Source organism: Colossoma macropomum, unplaced genomic scaffold (assembly GCF_904425465.1).
Source record: "Colossoma macropomum unplaced genomic scaffold, Colossoma_macropomum, whole genome shotgun sequence".
Classification (NCBI taxonomy): Eukaryota; Metazoa; Chordata; class Actinopteri; order Characiformes; family Serrasalmidae; genus Colossoma; species Colossoma macropomum.
In genome coordinates, this window is record NW_023494785.1 from 26,318,731 (window position 1) to 26,336,186 (window position 17,456).

At 37.7% G+C, this 17,456-nt stretch overlaps 1 protein-coding gene across 1 annotated transcript; it reads right to left on the bottom strand.

The window, feature by feature from the left end:
• Positions 1-3,358: 3,358 nt before the first annotated feature.
• Positions 3,359-16,768, bottom strand: si:dkey-283b15.4 (cytohesin-2). Its single transcript, XM_036588627.1, has 12 exons — positions 16,614-16,768; positions 14,941-15,091; positions 14,005-14,071; positions 13,763-13,881; positions 13,375-13,455; positions 12,747-12,859; positions 11,559-11,707; positions 9,257-9,368; positions 8,098-8,174; positions 7,639-7,710; positions 7,342-7,496; positions 3,359-6,410 (listed from the first exon to the last, which is right to left on the bottom strand). Exons 1-12 carry the CDS (start codon positions 16,678-16,680, stop codon positions 6,323-6,325), a joined length of 1,251 nt encoding a protein of 416 aa, XP_036444520.1. The 5' UTR covers positions 16,681-16,768; the 3' UTR covers positions 3,359-6,322.
• Positions 16,769-17,456: the final 688 nt, after the last annotated feature.

Consider the following 17,456-nt stretch of genomic DNA (forward strand, 5'->3'; position numbering starts at 1 on the left):
TGCACAGGTTGTCCTGACCGATTTTCTGACCCTTAAGAGAATCTGTGTCAAAGCTACTGACAATTCACACGATTTCTTTTCATCAATACAATTCTCAGAGCTTTCTACTCATATATATATATATATATATATATATATATATATATATATATATATATATTAATGAAGTGGTTTTATGCTGAAACATTGTGTCTGAAATATGGCAAACACTCTCAGCAGGCCTACCTACATTTCTAACTTTTTGTACAACAGTTTTAATTGTGATTTTTAACACATTGTATTTCTGTAACATGTACAGTAATACAGATTTATTCTGCTGATGTTGGACTTTTTCTAGTGATGTTTACACACTGAACTCTAAAGTCTGCAGGAAATCTGTTTATTAACTTATGAATAAGTCATTTTTGTTCAGACTTTTCAGATGTACAGAACATGCTTTGTCTGAATGTATCAGATATAAATCTGATCTTTGTCCTGTTTAACTTATTGATTTCTTTGTTGTTTGTTTTTGTACATTGTGGTTCTGTACACTCTCAGAAAAAAGGTACTAAACTAAAATAGTATACTTGCTACTAGCATGGTACCCTCAAGGGTAGTACCTCCAGTTAGGGAGCATCATTGTACTTGCACCTTGTATCTTTTTTCTAACAGTGTTGTAGCTTTTTAGCTGTACTGTAAACCCCACAGGTGGATGATGAGGATGTATGAACACACACTGTAAATAAAGACTTTGAATACTGAAGAGAAGTTTTATTACACTGAAAACAAACAAAGTAGCTACCAAAAAACAACTTGAGTTAAAAAGTATAAAGGTCAAACTCCCTCAAGTACTGACCTCCCTATGGAAATGTAGAGGAGCATGAAGCATCTATCAACAAAAAAAGGGAAATTTGTTAGATGTTATTCTTCTCTTTTTGGCATCCTTTCACTCTGTAGCAAATTGCTAAAGCTCAAGTGAGAGGTAAGTGGCAAAAGTGGCAAAATGACAAGATCTACGGTCACTTACATAAAACATCTTACACATTCATCTCAAGTTAAATTCTTAAGGGATACGTTTAGAGCTATAAGATTAAAGGTAAACTGTTCTATCTATCCATAGGTGTCACTGGTGTTACCTATCATCACTGGTGTTACACATAAGAAAGGTAACACCAGAGACAGTAACACCAGTGACATTTTTAATGAAAAATGCATTTTACAAAATGGCTGCTACAGAGCATCAAACCACATGTTGTCAATCATGGAATATCCACTAAAATATGTAATTTAATCCATTTGTATTCTATTTTTTCACAGTTACCTAAGAATAAAGTAGGTCATACCAGTGACGTCAACTAAAAACTGCGTCTATAATCATGAGCTAAATGAGAAAATTTCTGATAACTGAAAATACACAGTGGGCTTACCATGTACTTTTTTCAATGGATCCTCTGAAAATAGGTAAAAGGAAGTCAAGTGATGTCATCAGTGCGATTTTTATTTCAAAATAAGAGATTTTTGTTACGCAGTAACACCAGTGACACGACTCCTGGGGACAACAACTTTCATTATATATTTTATAATATTTATTTGGAATTTGTTTTCTTTACGTCATTTAATTTATATATTTCCATAGTCATGTATAGATTATTGCAGTTAAAATTGCAGAAAAAAGTGTTTTTTTCTTCAAAATGTGGCACTTGCCCTTTACACATGACTGTGGGGACAAGCACTTCTGTGGTACTTGGAATTCTAGATATAAAAACCAATTTTGCTAAATTGAAGGCTCAAGAAGGTGTAATTGTTAAAATAACATTGTTTTATTTTAAAATATAAATAAATTGTAACACTAACATGTTTTTAAGTGTAATATATCTGTAAACGCTAAGGACACAAAAATGGATGTTCCTGTAGAATGACCCAACTGTCAAAACCGTAAGTTCTGAAACTTAAACTTAGAGTCTAAAACTGTAAAACTCTAAAAGATACCATCATGAATTTTTGTTCGCTTTCCACTTTAACATTTGCCTGAATGTTTTGGAACTTAAACAGTTATTTTGACAAATTTCAATCAGTCTTCTGACCTCACCACAGTACTGAAACTGAAATAAGTGTTAAATGATATACAGCTGAAAACTGACTTCAGTTTTGGTATTATTAGATTTTAGTGCTTCATTTGTCACTGTAGATCATAAAACACTGCTGGACAGGTTGGAAAATTGGGTAGGACTTTTTAGAACAGTCCTTAGCTCTTATTTAGAAGGCCAATGTTACTTTGTCACTATTGGCAGCTTAATAGGGCAGCTATGACATGGGGAAACCCCCAGGCATCAGTTGTCAGACCTCTTTCGTTCAATCTCTATCTTTAGCCTTTGGGCCAAATTCTACAGAATAACATCATCAAACACCATAGATATAAAGACAGACATGCAATGCTCTCTCACAAGATTACAGCCCATTGGACTCACTGTGTCAATGTAGGGAACACATAAACAACTGAATAAGACAAAATTTCTTCAATTAAATAAGAACAAAACTGAAATTACTGAGTTTGTCAACAGAGAGACTTCATACTTCGATTCCCAGGCTCCCCAAAAAAGGGAAAGTAGCTTGTTTCATTCTTGGGCCAAATCATAGATTTGTAAGTGGGTGTGTAAAACCACATCCAGGCATTTTTCACCCCGACCAAAATCACACACCTTCTATGTGGACATGAGAGAACAACTTAGCATGCTGAATAAATGCATTCTGTGGCACCTTTAAATCCAGGTTAAAAACATTTCTGCTCATGTGCTTATGATTGAGCTTTAAAACTTACACTCTATTTTTACTGCATTTTACCCTTAAGTATGTTTAATAACACTCAAGTCTTTCATTTCTTTTATGTACTTTGTCCCTCCTTTTAATTTTAGTTTTATTATTTTTAAGCTACTGCAAAATTTACTTAATGTTTTACACAAGTGATCACTGGACTCCAGCAGGGACCAAAAGCAAGAAGCCACATGAAGGAGAAAGAAGAGGTAAACATGAAAATATTTCCATTTTACTTTATTGTTTCATAAGAGTTGTCTGGCACCAATACATACTGTGACCTTTACTTTTGTTTTGTTTTGCTACAGTAAGCATTGTTTTCTTGCCATCCGTACCGCTGTGTATTACATCATTCAATCATAAACAAACCTAACCTCAGAGGGAGCCAAAGCAGGGAGGGGGAGTGTGTTTGTGTAGGGAAATCATTGTTTCACGTATTGTTCTTCTGCAAGGTGTTTTATTTTGGCAACTCTGCACATCACATCATGAATGCTCCAGCCTGAACTTAGACTGAGCAAAATTTCATTCATCTCCTCAAGAACACCTCCAAAATACAGCTTTAACAAACTTTTACTAGGTACAGTTTCTATAATCAGCTCTGTGGAAGTGTGGGTATTACTTGTGCTCTGTTAGTTGTGAGGTGTCCTTTGTCCACCTAAGGCAGAGCTTAAACACTATTAGATATTACTGTGTCACAGCAGAGGGTGCCAGAGACACAGTGACCATGTGGTCAGTTCCTGGACATCAGGACACTCCCTCTGGTATTAAAGTGCCTTTACGATGAACTCTAACTCCAGTAACGGCTACCCTAAATCTAGAGGTTTCAAGAAAAAGATTTAGCACTGAAGGCCAGTGTTCATATTAGCAGGGAACCATTTTAAAAATCACGCAAAAACAAACAAAAAAAATGCTGCTACATTTCATTCTCATCATTAACATCACCATTATAATTAGTCGTAGCTTAAATACAAGGCTGTTACTGAAGCCTATGGAGAACTATTAGTGTTCCTTATTATCACCAGTTTTTTTAAAACACCTGTAAAGGATACTCAATTTGTATTCAATTATTTTCATATTACTCAATCATAACCATAGTATATAAGCAGTGATTAATTCAGAACAACAATTTAGGGCAAAAAACAGCCTTCATTGGCTGTTAATATAAATCATACATTATAAATAAGGAACACTAATAGACCCTTTAGACAAAGCCAATACAATTATATCTGATTCAATCTTAAGGAATATGCTTCAGTTCAGCATGACATGCAACCCTATTCCTTGATCATTTAAAAAAAAAGAAAGAAAAAAAAGAAGTTGACAAAAAGTTGACAAAAAGGAACTAAGCAAATCAATAAATTAAACATCTGTATGCATGTTGTAAACATATATACTAACATGTATTTACAAAAGAAAACGACAACATATAATACACAACTTCAAGCTGCCATGGAGCTCCTTCAAGCCCTCTGATGTAAGTAAACTGGGAGTTTAGCTGCACCGTCTCTATGGGGTCACAACTCACACATACATACAGTTTCAGTAAAATGTTTGGACTCACCTAAACAGTTAATTAGATGCTTGAAATCTGCTTCTAAGACAAATATAAAACAGGAAAGTTGATGTCTAGACATGTAGCAGTCAAGGCAAAGAAGAATGTAAAATAAGATTTGGTAATGGCATAATCCTTTTCATAGCTACGATCACTTCACTTATTCTAAAATGTGTAAAACAGTAATGGGTAAAATCCTGAGTAGGGGTGTCCAAACCTTTGACTGGTAACCGTATAGTTTAGTGTCTTTCGTAACACAGAGAACCTCCACACACATTCATTCGGCCCAAGACCGAAACACAGCTTACAGCGGGCGAACGTGAGAAAGCTTCTGTATCTGGTTGAGGTATGTTTTGAAACGCCATTTTCCAAGCCTAAGTTCAGCTCTACTGTTCAGTGTCTGGGCTCTAAATATACAGTATGAGCGACAGATCTTTGTTATTGAATTTCTGGGAAAACTGATATTCAGAAAGAAGGCTCTGTTTAAAGCAGGGTGGTGGTGGAGTCCGCAGCTACTTTTAGAGACCTATTCTTCTGCACGCTTACTGTTTTATTGGAAAACGGGTCTATTCAAAGACTTGTCATCATAACAATGTCACGGCCCGCCAACGCTGATTTCCTGTTGTTATATGCAGGAAATGAGGTCACGGCATTCCTTGTGATCCATGGGGGACAATATTTGGCAGCACACTCCTACTGCCTCTCAGTCCTCAGGCAGTTTAATGAAAACAAAACCCAAGCCTTTTATAGAAGTGAACTGAACAAAATGCACCTGGTCAAGTGACGCCTGTTTGAGAACTAAATCTACTGTACTTTCCAATCAAGACAAGAGAGATTACAAGTGACTATTCATCAAGGTCTAAAACTGATATGTGGCGTAAATAACAGCCTTTTGTGGCTCCTTCATCAACAAGACAAGTAATATAAAGCTAGTGAGGATTACTGTCAGTATACAGAGACGCTTTCAGACAAGCAGAAAAAAGCCCAGTAATTAATTAAAAGGCCTAACTGACGCAAACCTCAAGTCTAGTCAAACGTTTGAGCTCTGGCTTTCTTTGAAAGCGAAGCCAATACAGTCATACAGGCCAATCACCAATTTTGATAAACATTTAGATATCAGTAACGCTTAACTATGCTTGGGGCTTCAGTAAATCAGGCCCTGAAGAGGATGACGAAGACGAAGATGATTGAGAGATGTATGAAGTGGCCCTGTTGTGTACCCTGTAGTTAATTAGTGTTTCAACGTGATTCACAGTGTCTAATGCAGGAGAGAGGAAGACCAGCAAACAGAATAAAACAGTAGTGAGTATGAAATAGGGTAGAGGATAAGGCCAGCAGTGTGTAGTGTGTAAAACAAGTATTAAGTAAAGTAGTGTCTAGGAACAGTGCTGTGATGGTCGATGGAGTATGCAGGTCCGGACAGAGGAGGAAAGTATTTAGTGTTGCTGAATACTACAATCTGGAATACAATGTGTTGCTGCAACTCCAATAATGTGGTACCACCAGTACGAGAGATCTCAGTAAATAAATTAAGCACCAGCATTATTGTTTGTGTAGAGGAATCAATCCTGCTTTTCCTGTTTCCTCCCAGGGAATGCTGCTGGTTCTGGAGAAACAAGCTTTTCTCTGCTAGCAATCTACAGACTAAAGCAACTTGGTTTGGGAGTGTGTAGTATATAGCTGTACTAGGGAGAAAGTGTGTGTGGAGAGGAGGTGGATAATATAGTGAACACTCTACTGGTAGAGTGTGTAGGGCACAAGCGTGGAAGTGAAGTGAACACTGGAACGGAGCCGAGCAGCTCAGTGTAGGAGTTCGTAGTCCCAAAAGAAGCTTATGCACCCTCAGCAAGAGAGCAAACGACCAGTGCCTGGACAAGAGGGGACAGGTGTCGTTCAAGGTTTAGAAGATGGAGGGATGATTTCTGTCCTCTGCTGGAATGGAAGATGAGAGGAAAGTGGTAGAAGAGGAGGGAAAGTGTCCTAAGGCTGCTCTTCTTTCTTTTTTAAGGAAATGCGTTTCTTCCTTGCAGCCAGCATCTCGTAGAAAGGGTCCACACTCACAGCAGATCTGAGAGAAAGAGACAGAGGGTTAGTGAATAGAGGTGTATAGCCAGATGGATGTAACTTATGCATAATCATAATATTATCACAACGCATTAAAACCTGTGTGATAATGTGATTTGACAAAAACACCCAAGAACAATCCAGCATGATGGATGAGTGATTTAAATCACTTGACTAGATCCGATGCATCGATATCCATAAATTGTGTTTTTAATTGGGTTTTGAGTTTGGTACATCAACCTTCCTAGGCTCCCATGGTGCATATGCATTTAAATGCTTCTTTTTACGTTTTGTTGAAATATTTCTCAATCATAGCTCATTGAAACAAGCAAAGAAATGTGAGTAGTACAGACACTAAACACACACACACACACACACACACACTTTCTAAACCGTGTATCCACCCTGGACAGGTCGCCAGTCCATCACAGGGCAGACACTAAACACTAGACACTAAACTTTTTATTCAATATCAACTGATTTGTGTTTGGAAGTAGAAGATGTCTTAATTGAATAAAAAGGTACTGCTGTGTGAACAGTCTCGTTTTGTGAGGGGAAAAAACAGTCTTTACATTTTTGCCATTCTTTTGTCATTTTTTTGACCTCAAACATACAAAAAGTATCACAGACTCAGACGTGTCAATGCAGAACGTAAACTGGATGTAAATGTAAATATGTAACTAAGAATATAATTACACTTAATCATTTATGTAACAACTAGGAGACTGGTTAATGACACCTGAGAGATTTATTAATACTTCTCACAGTGTGCAGTTTTACGTTTAAATAGATTTCTGACACACAGCATCTCCCATTCAACGACAAAAAAGTGTATTGTGTGTTCACCAGACAGGTTTTTAGAGACATTAGAGACACTAAACACTACAGAGTTTTCTCCCCACGCCCTGCCTCTCCAAACCCTCTCCCCTCCTCACTTGATGCTGTGGATCCACTCATCCTTCTCCTCTGGTGTGGGGGCAGAGATTCTGTAGACCATGTGATTGCCCTCCACCACTCGGCCGTCAGCCTCAGTCTTACAGGCTTTAATGAGCTGCCCTCGGTTATTCGGGATGTACAGCTCAAAACAGTTCTACAGTTCACAGGGGAGAGACAGAGACAGAGTGAAACACAGAGGGTGAGAAAGACAGATATTTATATTGTAAATTTAAAGCCATAAAGTGTTAATAAATGAATAAACTAATTTATTCAGACAGTTGTATTTGAAAACTCACAGGTTTTCTGGGATCTTCCACCTCCCGAATACTCAGATTCTCCAGAGGAATGATACCCCTTGGCTCTTTATCCTAAACACACACACATTATGAAAGCAAAAGTAATTTATTATCAGTGGAGCTGCAACAATTACTTGACAAGGTCTATTATTAAAAGGAAAAATAAAAAACTGTGCGGCCTTTCAAGGTCAATGCATTGTTGAGTTATAAAACAAATGCACTTACAACACACAAGTATTGTAAACAAGTATTGCATCGTAAAAGAACTTAAACAGACAGAACTTCAAAGTATGGCATAATAGTTAAGTTGCCTGATTGAATAACTGTTGATCAATTAATCGGTCAGAGAAATAACCATTAGTTGCTAGTCTGCAGCACGACACCATAACACTGGTAGTAAGACTGTATAATATGTATAATACAATGGTGGCTGAACATGTGTGAATTTTGAGATCTTACCGTAGTGTACTCAAAGTAATACAGGCAGTTATCAGTCAGAATAAACCACCGTCTCTTCCATGTCTTCACTCGACCTCCTGATAGACAGAAACAGAGAGAGAAAGAGAGATTTCTTACATTTGTTTTGAATTCACCTTAATAAGTATCAATACACAATGTCAGAATTTTTACTTTTGCTGTAAAATCAAGTAGTCCAATTGGTTTGTTCAAATTGGTCTCTTGGGGTCAAGCTGTTTTAAAATAATAGCGTGTTTTGTTTTTTTAATAATCACTTTGGAGTGCTTTGGATTTCAAAAAAGGGTGTTCATTATAATTATTAACTCTTTGACTATTTTCTGTTTACTTTAATATCAAAATATGACAAAAATGACAAGTAACCTAAAGGATGATTTTTTTTGTCCCACAAAACAAGACACAAACTACACTATTCCACAAACAGACAACACTAACTTTGAATCAAATTAAAATCATTATAAATTTTCCCTTTTCTACTTTACAAATGTGTTTTTAACATCTAAAATTGAAAAATAAATGAAAGTTTAAAATCCCCATTTTGGACAAAACGTATTTGCCCATTTTAACAGGCTACTAATGTTACAACATGTAATGGTCAAAATCAGAAATATCTGTCTTAGTAAGAGCACTATTAAGGTTATAGAACAGACGAGAAGGTATATTTGATACAGAACCGGTCTGACAGCACCTACCTCCTGCAGAGCAGCAGAGCGGAAACCACAGGCCAAGCAGAGCAGGAGCCAGAGGAACGGAGGAAGAGCGACGGAGAGAGAGCAGGGCAGACAGGGAAGAAGAAAGATAGAAAGAACAAAGGAAAATGAGTAAGAAGGTATTAGCGAGAGATCACAGTCCCCACCATGCAAAGAGTAAGCAAACTTTTAAACTGCTCAATAAAGATCACACACACAGAGATCATGCCAACAGGCAAACACTTTGCACAGCAGTAAAATAAATAAAACATCATGCAGTGTCAGTTTGGCCATCATTTTAAGAAGATTCGGAGAGAGAGAGAGAGGGAGTGAGACACAGACACCCGGGACCACAGGCCAAGCTTAGCATTAACCCACATGTAGAGAACCTGGATAGGAGCCACCTTCTCTGTGCAACAGTTTCCTCTATAGGAGGAGCCACTCAGAGGACTCACCCAGTTTAAGCAGCCAGCCCTCTCTGTCTGGGTTGAAAAAGGTGTGAGTCAAGTCGTTTCCATCATCCTCAGGGATCTTAAAAGGCTCATTCTTAATGCTGTCATACAGATTCTGGAGAGAGAAAGAGAGATGTATTGGTATTACAGTCCACTTAAGTGGAAAACACCTTGTATTTCCAGTCACTCATCAGTTCATTAGGTCCTATTTTATAGGTTTAAGGCAATTACTGACTGTTGCCCATCTGTTCTCATGAACAATTGGTCAGCCACCCTCTACACCAGTGCTTTTCAGTCTTATTCCATTGGCCTGAACGAAGTATAATTTCTTGCTTAGCCAGCTAACCTTAAGCTCAAAACAATCCCTGGATTTTCTATTTTTTGTGTCACGATGGTGGATCACTTTTTAATCAGGGTACATCACCACAGCAACTAATGCTGCACACCTAAACTGCTCCAGGACAGGGCCAGTTTGGAATTTTGCATCAAAAGCAACTCAATCAGTGCAAGCTTCTGACAGCCATCTTATATATATCAGGACCCATCTGAATCTTTTCAGTTTGCTATTTTTTTTCTTCATGACTTTTCATGTCATAAATCACTTTTCAGCAGAAGAAACAAATCATACTATATAGGATACTACCTACATATCAAATATATAAAGCAATTACTACTCCAATAAGCACTGCCACTGTGGCAGCGGTGACATAATTACTTTTTATGGTTATATATGCTTGACTTTCTGCATATTTAAACAGTATAAATTCTTTGGACTTCTTTGAAAAACAAACCACTTGACCTTTCATTTATTCTTTTAAATAAATGTCATACTTTCATGTGCATGTGACCAGGCATTACTCACAGTTTCACTTCAGGCGTAACTAAGAAAGTTGTTAACCCCTGTTGTAAAACGAGCTAACTGTGATTGGATTTGTCTGGTTTTATGAAGGGATCCTGTCCCAGCTTTTTACACACATCAGTACGTAAAGGTTAAGAATGATCCACCACCTAAAAGTATCCAGCCAAGTGCAGCTCAGCTGGTCAGAAACTGAACACTGATGAAGGACTAAAGTGGGAGTCTCCAATCTTATCCATAAAGGGCTGGTGTAACTGCAAGTTTACATTTTAACCAAGCAAAAGCACACCCAATTCCACTCATTTAATCAGTTGATCTCAGTCTTCAAATGACCAGTTACTTATATGGGGTGTGTTCCTGCTTGGAATGAAAACCTGCCGCCATGCTGACCCTTTGTGGATAAGATGTTTGAGCCCTGGGTTAGAGGATGGCCAACACACATTGTTCATCAACAGATGAACAGAGCTAGTCTCCAACATCAGCAAGGTGAAGCTACAAAGTTTCTAATGAGCACTAGTATTTGTGTGCATGCATTTACAGATGCTTCCAGAATAGAAACACAACAATCAAAAAGATGAAACAAGACGACCATCAAAATGACTGTTAATAAATATATTTAAATATTACCGTGGTTCTACGTTTTATTACTACTAGTACTCTGCTATTGTATTGTCCGATAACTTAGGATTGCTCAAACAGTACTGCATATAACACACCTAATAAATAAGATTAAACTGAAAAGAGAGAGAGAGAGAGAGAGAGAGAGAGAGAGAGAGAGAGAGAGAGAGAGAGAGAGAGAGAGACACAGAGAGAGAGAGAGAGAGAAAGAGAGAGAGAGAGAGAGAAGAGAGACACAGAGAGAGAGAGAGAGAGAGAGAGAGAGAGAGAGAGACGAGAGAGAGAGAGAGAGAGAGAGAGAGAGAGAGAGAGAGAGATTAGTGCACAAGTTACAGATGGTGGATAATGATCTTCCATTGTAACTTCCTGTTTCTTCAGTTGTTTATTAACGACTGATCTTTCTGGATTGCAGCACAATAAGAAGCCTAAACGATGACTCAGCTCTGACTTATTTCAGACTAAAAGACAAAACATGCAGGAATGCAGAGCATGAACAACACACACTCATGAAACGTGGGTGACGTACGAAAAACCATTCTTAATCTCCTTCTTTATTGCTCTTAAAAATAATTAAACATTCACTTATTTCAGACAAAAAGACCCAAAAATATAGTAGTGAAGGAAAACTAATACACATACAAATGACAAAGAGGATATATATACATACTGTTATTACTACTTGTGAGAATCTTAATCTAACCAAATTTCTTTAATCTCAACTCTAACCTAAAGATTATGCCAACCTAATGAGTGACCCCAACCAAAACTGTAACATAACCCAGACAAAATTACGACCTAACCCACACAGACAGACACACTTCCTCGACTCACTCTGAGCAGCTCCTCTGGCAGGTCCCCTCCCTCGTTGATTCCTCGGTTCATGCTGATGAAGCGCTCCACTGTTGGTTTGTCCCTCACGTTGGGATTGTGCAGACTGGTGTTCAGCATGATGATCGCAAACGACAGAACATAACAGGTGTCTGCAACAACACACAGATGCTGTTGCAGTAAAGTGTTTTTGGTGATCACATTCAGATTTCACTTGACAGTATGATAAACCAGGTGTGAACACAACCAGAACAAACTGTGGTTCGGAGGTGGTTAAAGACGGAACACAAGGGTAAAAGGAATACGGTTTTATAACCACATACAATTACAAACACAAAAAAAAAAAATGTTTCAAAAAAGTTGTGAAATGCCAATAAAAACAGAAAGCAGTGATCAGTACACTCTGTTTGACCAGTATTAACATGAGTACAAGAACACAATATTTGATGTTTTACCTAAAGACCATTACTGTTTTGTTTTGGTAAATGTATGCTTCCAAATTTGATGCCAGCAACCTGTTCCAAAAAAGTTGTGACAGGACCATGTTTATCACTGGCTTTTGAACTCTATGCTGATAACAATCTAGATGGTCCTTTACTTCTGTAGCCCAGAGGACACAACATTCATTATTTCCCAACGCAATTTTGCATCATTAACCAGTGTTTAATGACAGCATTATATCAAAGTATTTCTGATCCCATGTGGTGATATCCATTACAGAAGCATGGCAGTTTTTAATGCAGTGCCAGCTGAGGGGCTAAAGATCTTGTGCTTTTGGCCTTGCCCTTTATGCACACAGAGATTTCTCTGAATTCTCTGAATCTTTTGATGATATTACGCACCATAGTGGGTGAAATAAAGTAAGATTCTTGCAATCGCTCACTGAGGGATGTTAGTATTATACTGGCAATTATTTTGGCAAAGTGGCAAGCCTCGACCCATACTTAATAATGGACTGATAAAGGAATAGGCCTTTCCTGGATGACCCCAAGTATGAGTGTGTTAACTGTTTTATGAAGATTTCACAATGTTCAGAGACTTAAATTGGCCCGTCCCTAACTTCAAAAAGGGTAAAACATTAAATATCTTGTCTTTGTACTGTTTTTATTCAAATACAGGTCAATTGCATTTTACCTACAGCCTCAACGTTTTTGGAAATGAGAGAGATAGAAACAGCTTTGTGTGTGCTACCTGTGCTCTGAAATACTCCAGGGTTGCAGTGACAGTATCTCTGAGCAAACGCTTCCATCATCCTGTCAATTTTCTGGGCTTCACCGGGCAAACGGAAACTCCAAAGAAATTGCCTGCAACACACACACAAACACATACACCTTAGTGGTCAAATCATCATTTTAATTACTGTGTCAGATAATTCCTTCGCAAAGTGTCACAATGAAAATACAAAAAACCTCATTTTGCTTCATTCATCACAGAATGAAAGAACAGCTGGATAGAATTTAAGCAGTCGCTATACTTTAAACATAGGACAAACAAATGACATTTCGAAGAAAAAAGATTTTTCTTGGCCAAAACATGGCAGTAAACAGAAATCCTAATCACTGGGTTGTTTGTTCTGAGCCCCACACAGGTTTTATATATATATATATATATATATATATATATATATATATATATATATACACACACACACTCACACATATACATACATATATACATATAAATATATATACACATACACACACATATATATATATATATATATATTTACGACAGCAAGTTCTGGTAGCGGTAGTTCGATTTCATTTAGTTCTTTCATAGTTTGAAGTATACTGCCGGCTTTAGAGGAGAATTCAGTTACCTGAGAGCCTGAACCAAGTTAAGATCCGTGAACTCATGAAGATCAACAAATGCCTGCAGCACCCTAATGTTGAACTCATCTCTGAGAGTGAGAGAGAGAGATTTTGTTATCACACAAGCATCACACAAACATATTAAGTTTTCAAGAGTGTGTGTCTAGTTGTGGTTGCGTTGTCATGTACACAGTACATGAGTGATTGGTCCAACTCATATACAGGGCATTCAGAAGCTTCATGTTATTAGGTTATATTTCCCCACTTAAGACAACACTGTTGATAGTAAGGGCTATAATTAAAATCGCAGCTCTTGCAATGCAAAAAAGTACACTCTTTTTTTTTATTTTGATTTTGTTATAAAAGCAATTAATCTAAGCTCGAGATGCGAGGTACCTCTCTCCAAGGTAGTCGCCAATGGCAGTTTTATTGAGCCCCTCTCCTTTGTACAGGAACTGGGCGATGTCCTCTGGAGTGTGTCTGAGGAGCTCGTTCTCCACGAGGAACACGATGCCCTGAAGCACAGAGACATGATTTCACCAGGCAGTTCACCAGCTGCTGACTGCTGCTAGTCCTCCATTATACTGAGGGAAAGGTAAGGATGCAGGTAGAGCTGTAGTTTTTGTTTCACTTCTCACCTTTTTAGGATCCATGTTGAATTTTTTCCTGCCCATGGCCACATGCCGACTCTTCTGTAGCGTTTTACTGAAAAGTCAAACAAAACACTCCATTTAACAATAATTGTAATGAAGTCTGTCACTACCCTCTTTACATCTCTACGCTGCAGTTCCAAACATGCGCATCAGAAAGCAAATTTGCATCACAACATGTACCAATTGGCCATATCAATGCACATCAATGAACCCTTGATAGGATGAAGTTATAGACAGGCCCTATTTTTTTTTTATATATTTTTTAATCAAACTGAATTTAAGGTTGTTGGATCACATTTCATCCCAAACACTCATCTGGAGCTTCTGTGAATTAACCATGTACTGACTTATTAGACAATTATTTACATATTGCTATTTTTTGTAATTAGGGATGAACATCTGGAATCGGCTAAATCGGAATTGGCATTTTTTGATTCTTTTGGCTCTAGCACTTTATTTGATTCATGTTTTTTAAATAGGCAACTGATTTAAAATTGAAAATTTTAAAATTCTGGTTCAACCCATTAAAGACCAAATAATGTTGTTTTTATTGCAAGTTTGGCTAATAAAAATACTGGAAGTGTGGTAGTGTGTTAATTTACCCCAAACTGTATGGGCTTCAGTTTTAAAAAATATAAATGATAAAAATCAATCAAAAAATCAGCTTATTTGGCTTTAAAGAAATCAGAATATGTCATAAAAATTCATGATATGTATATCTCTATTTGTAACACGTGCTACAAAGGACAATATTATAACAACAGCAACAGCAACAGCAGCAGCAACAACGACGACGACAACAACAACAACAACAACAACGACAACAATAATAATAATAATAAAACTTGTGCGACTGATTAACACTGATTAACAACCAATATACTGTTCAGGCCCATTCACAAGCATATGTGCGAGTCTGACCTGCCCTCAGTGCTGCTCTCTAGTCCCTCAACCTCTATAATGGCCTCCCGCAACTCCTCTCTCAGCCTCTGGATCTCCAGCAACAGAGCACCCTTCCTGCGACGGATCTCCTCCAGCTCTGAGCGCTCTTCTGGGCTCAGGTCTGCCGGGACTTGATGGGGAGAGAGAGTTTGAAGAAGAGATTAAGAAGAGGCAGTGGGAAGATTAGTGAAAAGAGATCAGTGTAATGTAACTGTGCAATTAAACAACAATGTGAACTGGTCACACACAGACACAGATACACAGAGAAGCGTCTTGGCAGGAGTTACATTTGACAACACATGTTCTCTCTTCTCAGATCAACTTACTACACTGTTCTTGTTTTTCCACACTCACTGATATGTGTCTAATGTCCATTGTGTTTGGGAGCTGAGAGCGAAACATGACTAGTACCCTGGACATGCAAGGGAATGTTTATATTCTAGACTGACGTTCAGCTGTGCCAAAATTTTAAGTCTTTACAAAAGTACATTTCTGTGTCAATGATGTTTATGTAGCAACGCGTTCAAACACGTCCACTGTGATCTAGAAAAACAACGCCTGCAGGTACTACAGAATGGTGGATGACAGCAGCTTCCAAGAAGACACAGACTTAACAGTTTGTTAAAACCTGGATTACAGTAATTGCTGATTCACTATATTAATATAGCCTTAAGATGCTGATGCTCTGAGCAATGTAAAAATATTTAACTCAGTACCAAATAATGTAAGAATCACTGTAGATACAAACGTCTGAGAATATTTAAATAAATTAATTAATTCAAATGTCATGGTGAAACAGAATGACATGTCCGAAAGTGTCCGGCTGTAAATTTGTAATAATTTTAATATCAATCGACATATCTTGACATAAGAAATATTTCTCGCCATTTCCCGTCCAGCTGAATGACCACCACCAACATATTATGATACTGGCATGAAAGAAACAAACAAAAAACGCCAGTCAACATTAGGATCCCCTTTATGCGTTTATGCTTAAGTCCTCTATACGTCAGTCTTGAGAATGTATGTTTATGGAGATTTAAAGACCAGCCCTCACAGTAAAGCTCGCTAAAATACAGACTTTCGCCCGTAACCTAGTGCATGTAATGGCGGGTTTGCTGATCAGGTTCTTCCCAGCATCTCCTATATCTTCTTAACACTTACAAGTCAGGCTAATTTCTGAGCCAGCTACGTTTATCTGGCTGCGAAGAGAATAAATGAATAAAGCCTAAGGAATGCCTAAGACAAAAGCTTCTCTAGCTGTATGTCCTAGAAGCAGATGTCATCGAGCCTCTAGAAGGTTAGGAGCTTAACAGTCACTTAAAATAATAACAAACAGAAACAGTTTAATGGAACAACGAGGAAAAAGGAGAAGCCAAGCCTGTGCAGTTAACATGCACACAACAATGGACCACAGCAACAGAAACATATTAGCTTAGCAAGCAAGGAGCAGTTTAACACAGGTTAACATAAAATGAGCCAACTGAATGTGGAAGGTGGTTTATTGCGTTAAGAGTAAGGCTCTGACATAAAATGGTAATCTAACAAAGCAGCAAATATCTTTCAAAAATCTTCATGTCTTCTTAAATATACGTTAGCCTGTTAGCTCCGTTAGCTCAAAAGAACAAAAACGCCCATATTTAAATACTTACTGTAGTCCAAATCATCCATTTTGGGGGCTTTGCTTTTAGGCATATATGTATCAGACTCGAATGTCATTCAAGTGCTGAAAAGGGTGATGGATATATAAAATATACCCCTAAAACAAAACGTAAATAAATAAATAAGCAGCGTAGCGACTCGGACAAAGCGTAGCTGAGAGCGGATGTTGCGTCACTATGGACAGAACGTTCTCGGAGTCCGCCATATTTGTGAGGGCAACCCGCCGTTTTCGAATAAGAATAACAGTACTGGAGGTGGTTTAAATCTATTTTTTTCTGGTTGTTATCTGGGGATTTATCTTAAACGTTTATGTAGAATCGTTGTGTGTCAATACATAACAGTTTAAAGCATTTCTTTATTAAGATGTCGGTACACCACAGAGGAAGAATGCAAGGTGTAGAAAACAGTGACCTCAGTATAAGGCTCTTTAAACTCTACACCCCTACACATCGAGTTTCAAGACTTTGTTATGCTTTTAAATGTGGTATACTGTTTTTGCTAGTGCTGAATGGAGAAACATTTTGAAAAAAGCTTTATAGTATAGGGTAGGTTTATTTCAGAAGGCCACTTTTTAAAAGCATTCCTTTATTTGTACACTGCACATTAAAGAAAGGAAGGGCACAAAGTGAAAAAGTTAGCCTCAATTAAAAACTCTTTAAAAGGCCTCCACACCTACACATTGTTTCTCAAGGGTCAATGGCTGAGGTTTAAATAGTTTTAACAGTGCTGGATGCGGAGGCATTTTCAAGCACTGTATAGTTTTAAGTGCTTTGGTTTATGTGAAATTTCCCTATTATTCCTAAAGACAGGAATATTGTTATTGAAGCCAGACT

What these genes read in the sequence shown, in the direction of transcription:
- si:dkey-283b15.4 (XM_036588627.1), bottom strand. Translation starts at nt 16,680, where the DNA reads ATGACATTCGAGTCTGATACATATATGCCTAAAAGCAAAGCCCCCAAA. An exon ending in TGCCAGAGGAGCTGCTCAGA is followed by an intron (nt 9,369 to 11,558) that starts GTGAGTCGAGGA and finishes TTCTCTCTCCAG; the next exon opens with AATCTGTATGACAGCATTAA. An exon ending in TGGAAGATCCCAGAAAACCT is followed by an intron (nt 7,497 to 7,638) that starts GTGAGTTTTCAA and finishes TGTGAACTGTAG; the next exon opens with AACTGTTTTGAGCTGTACAT.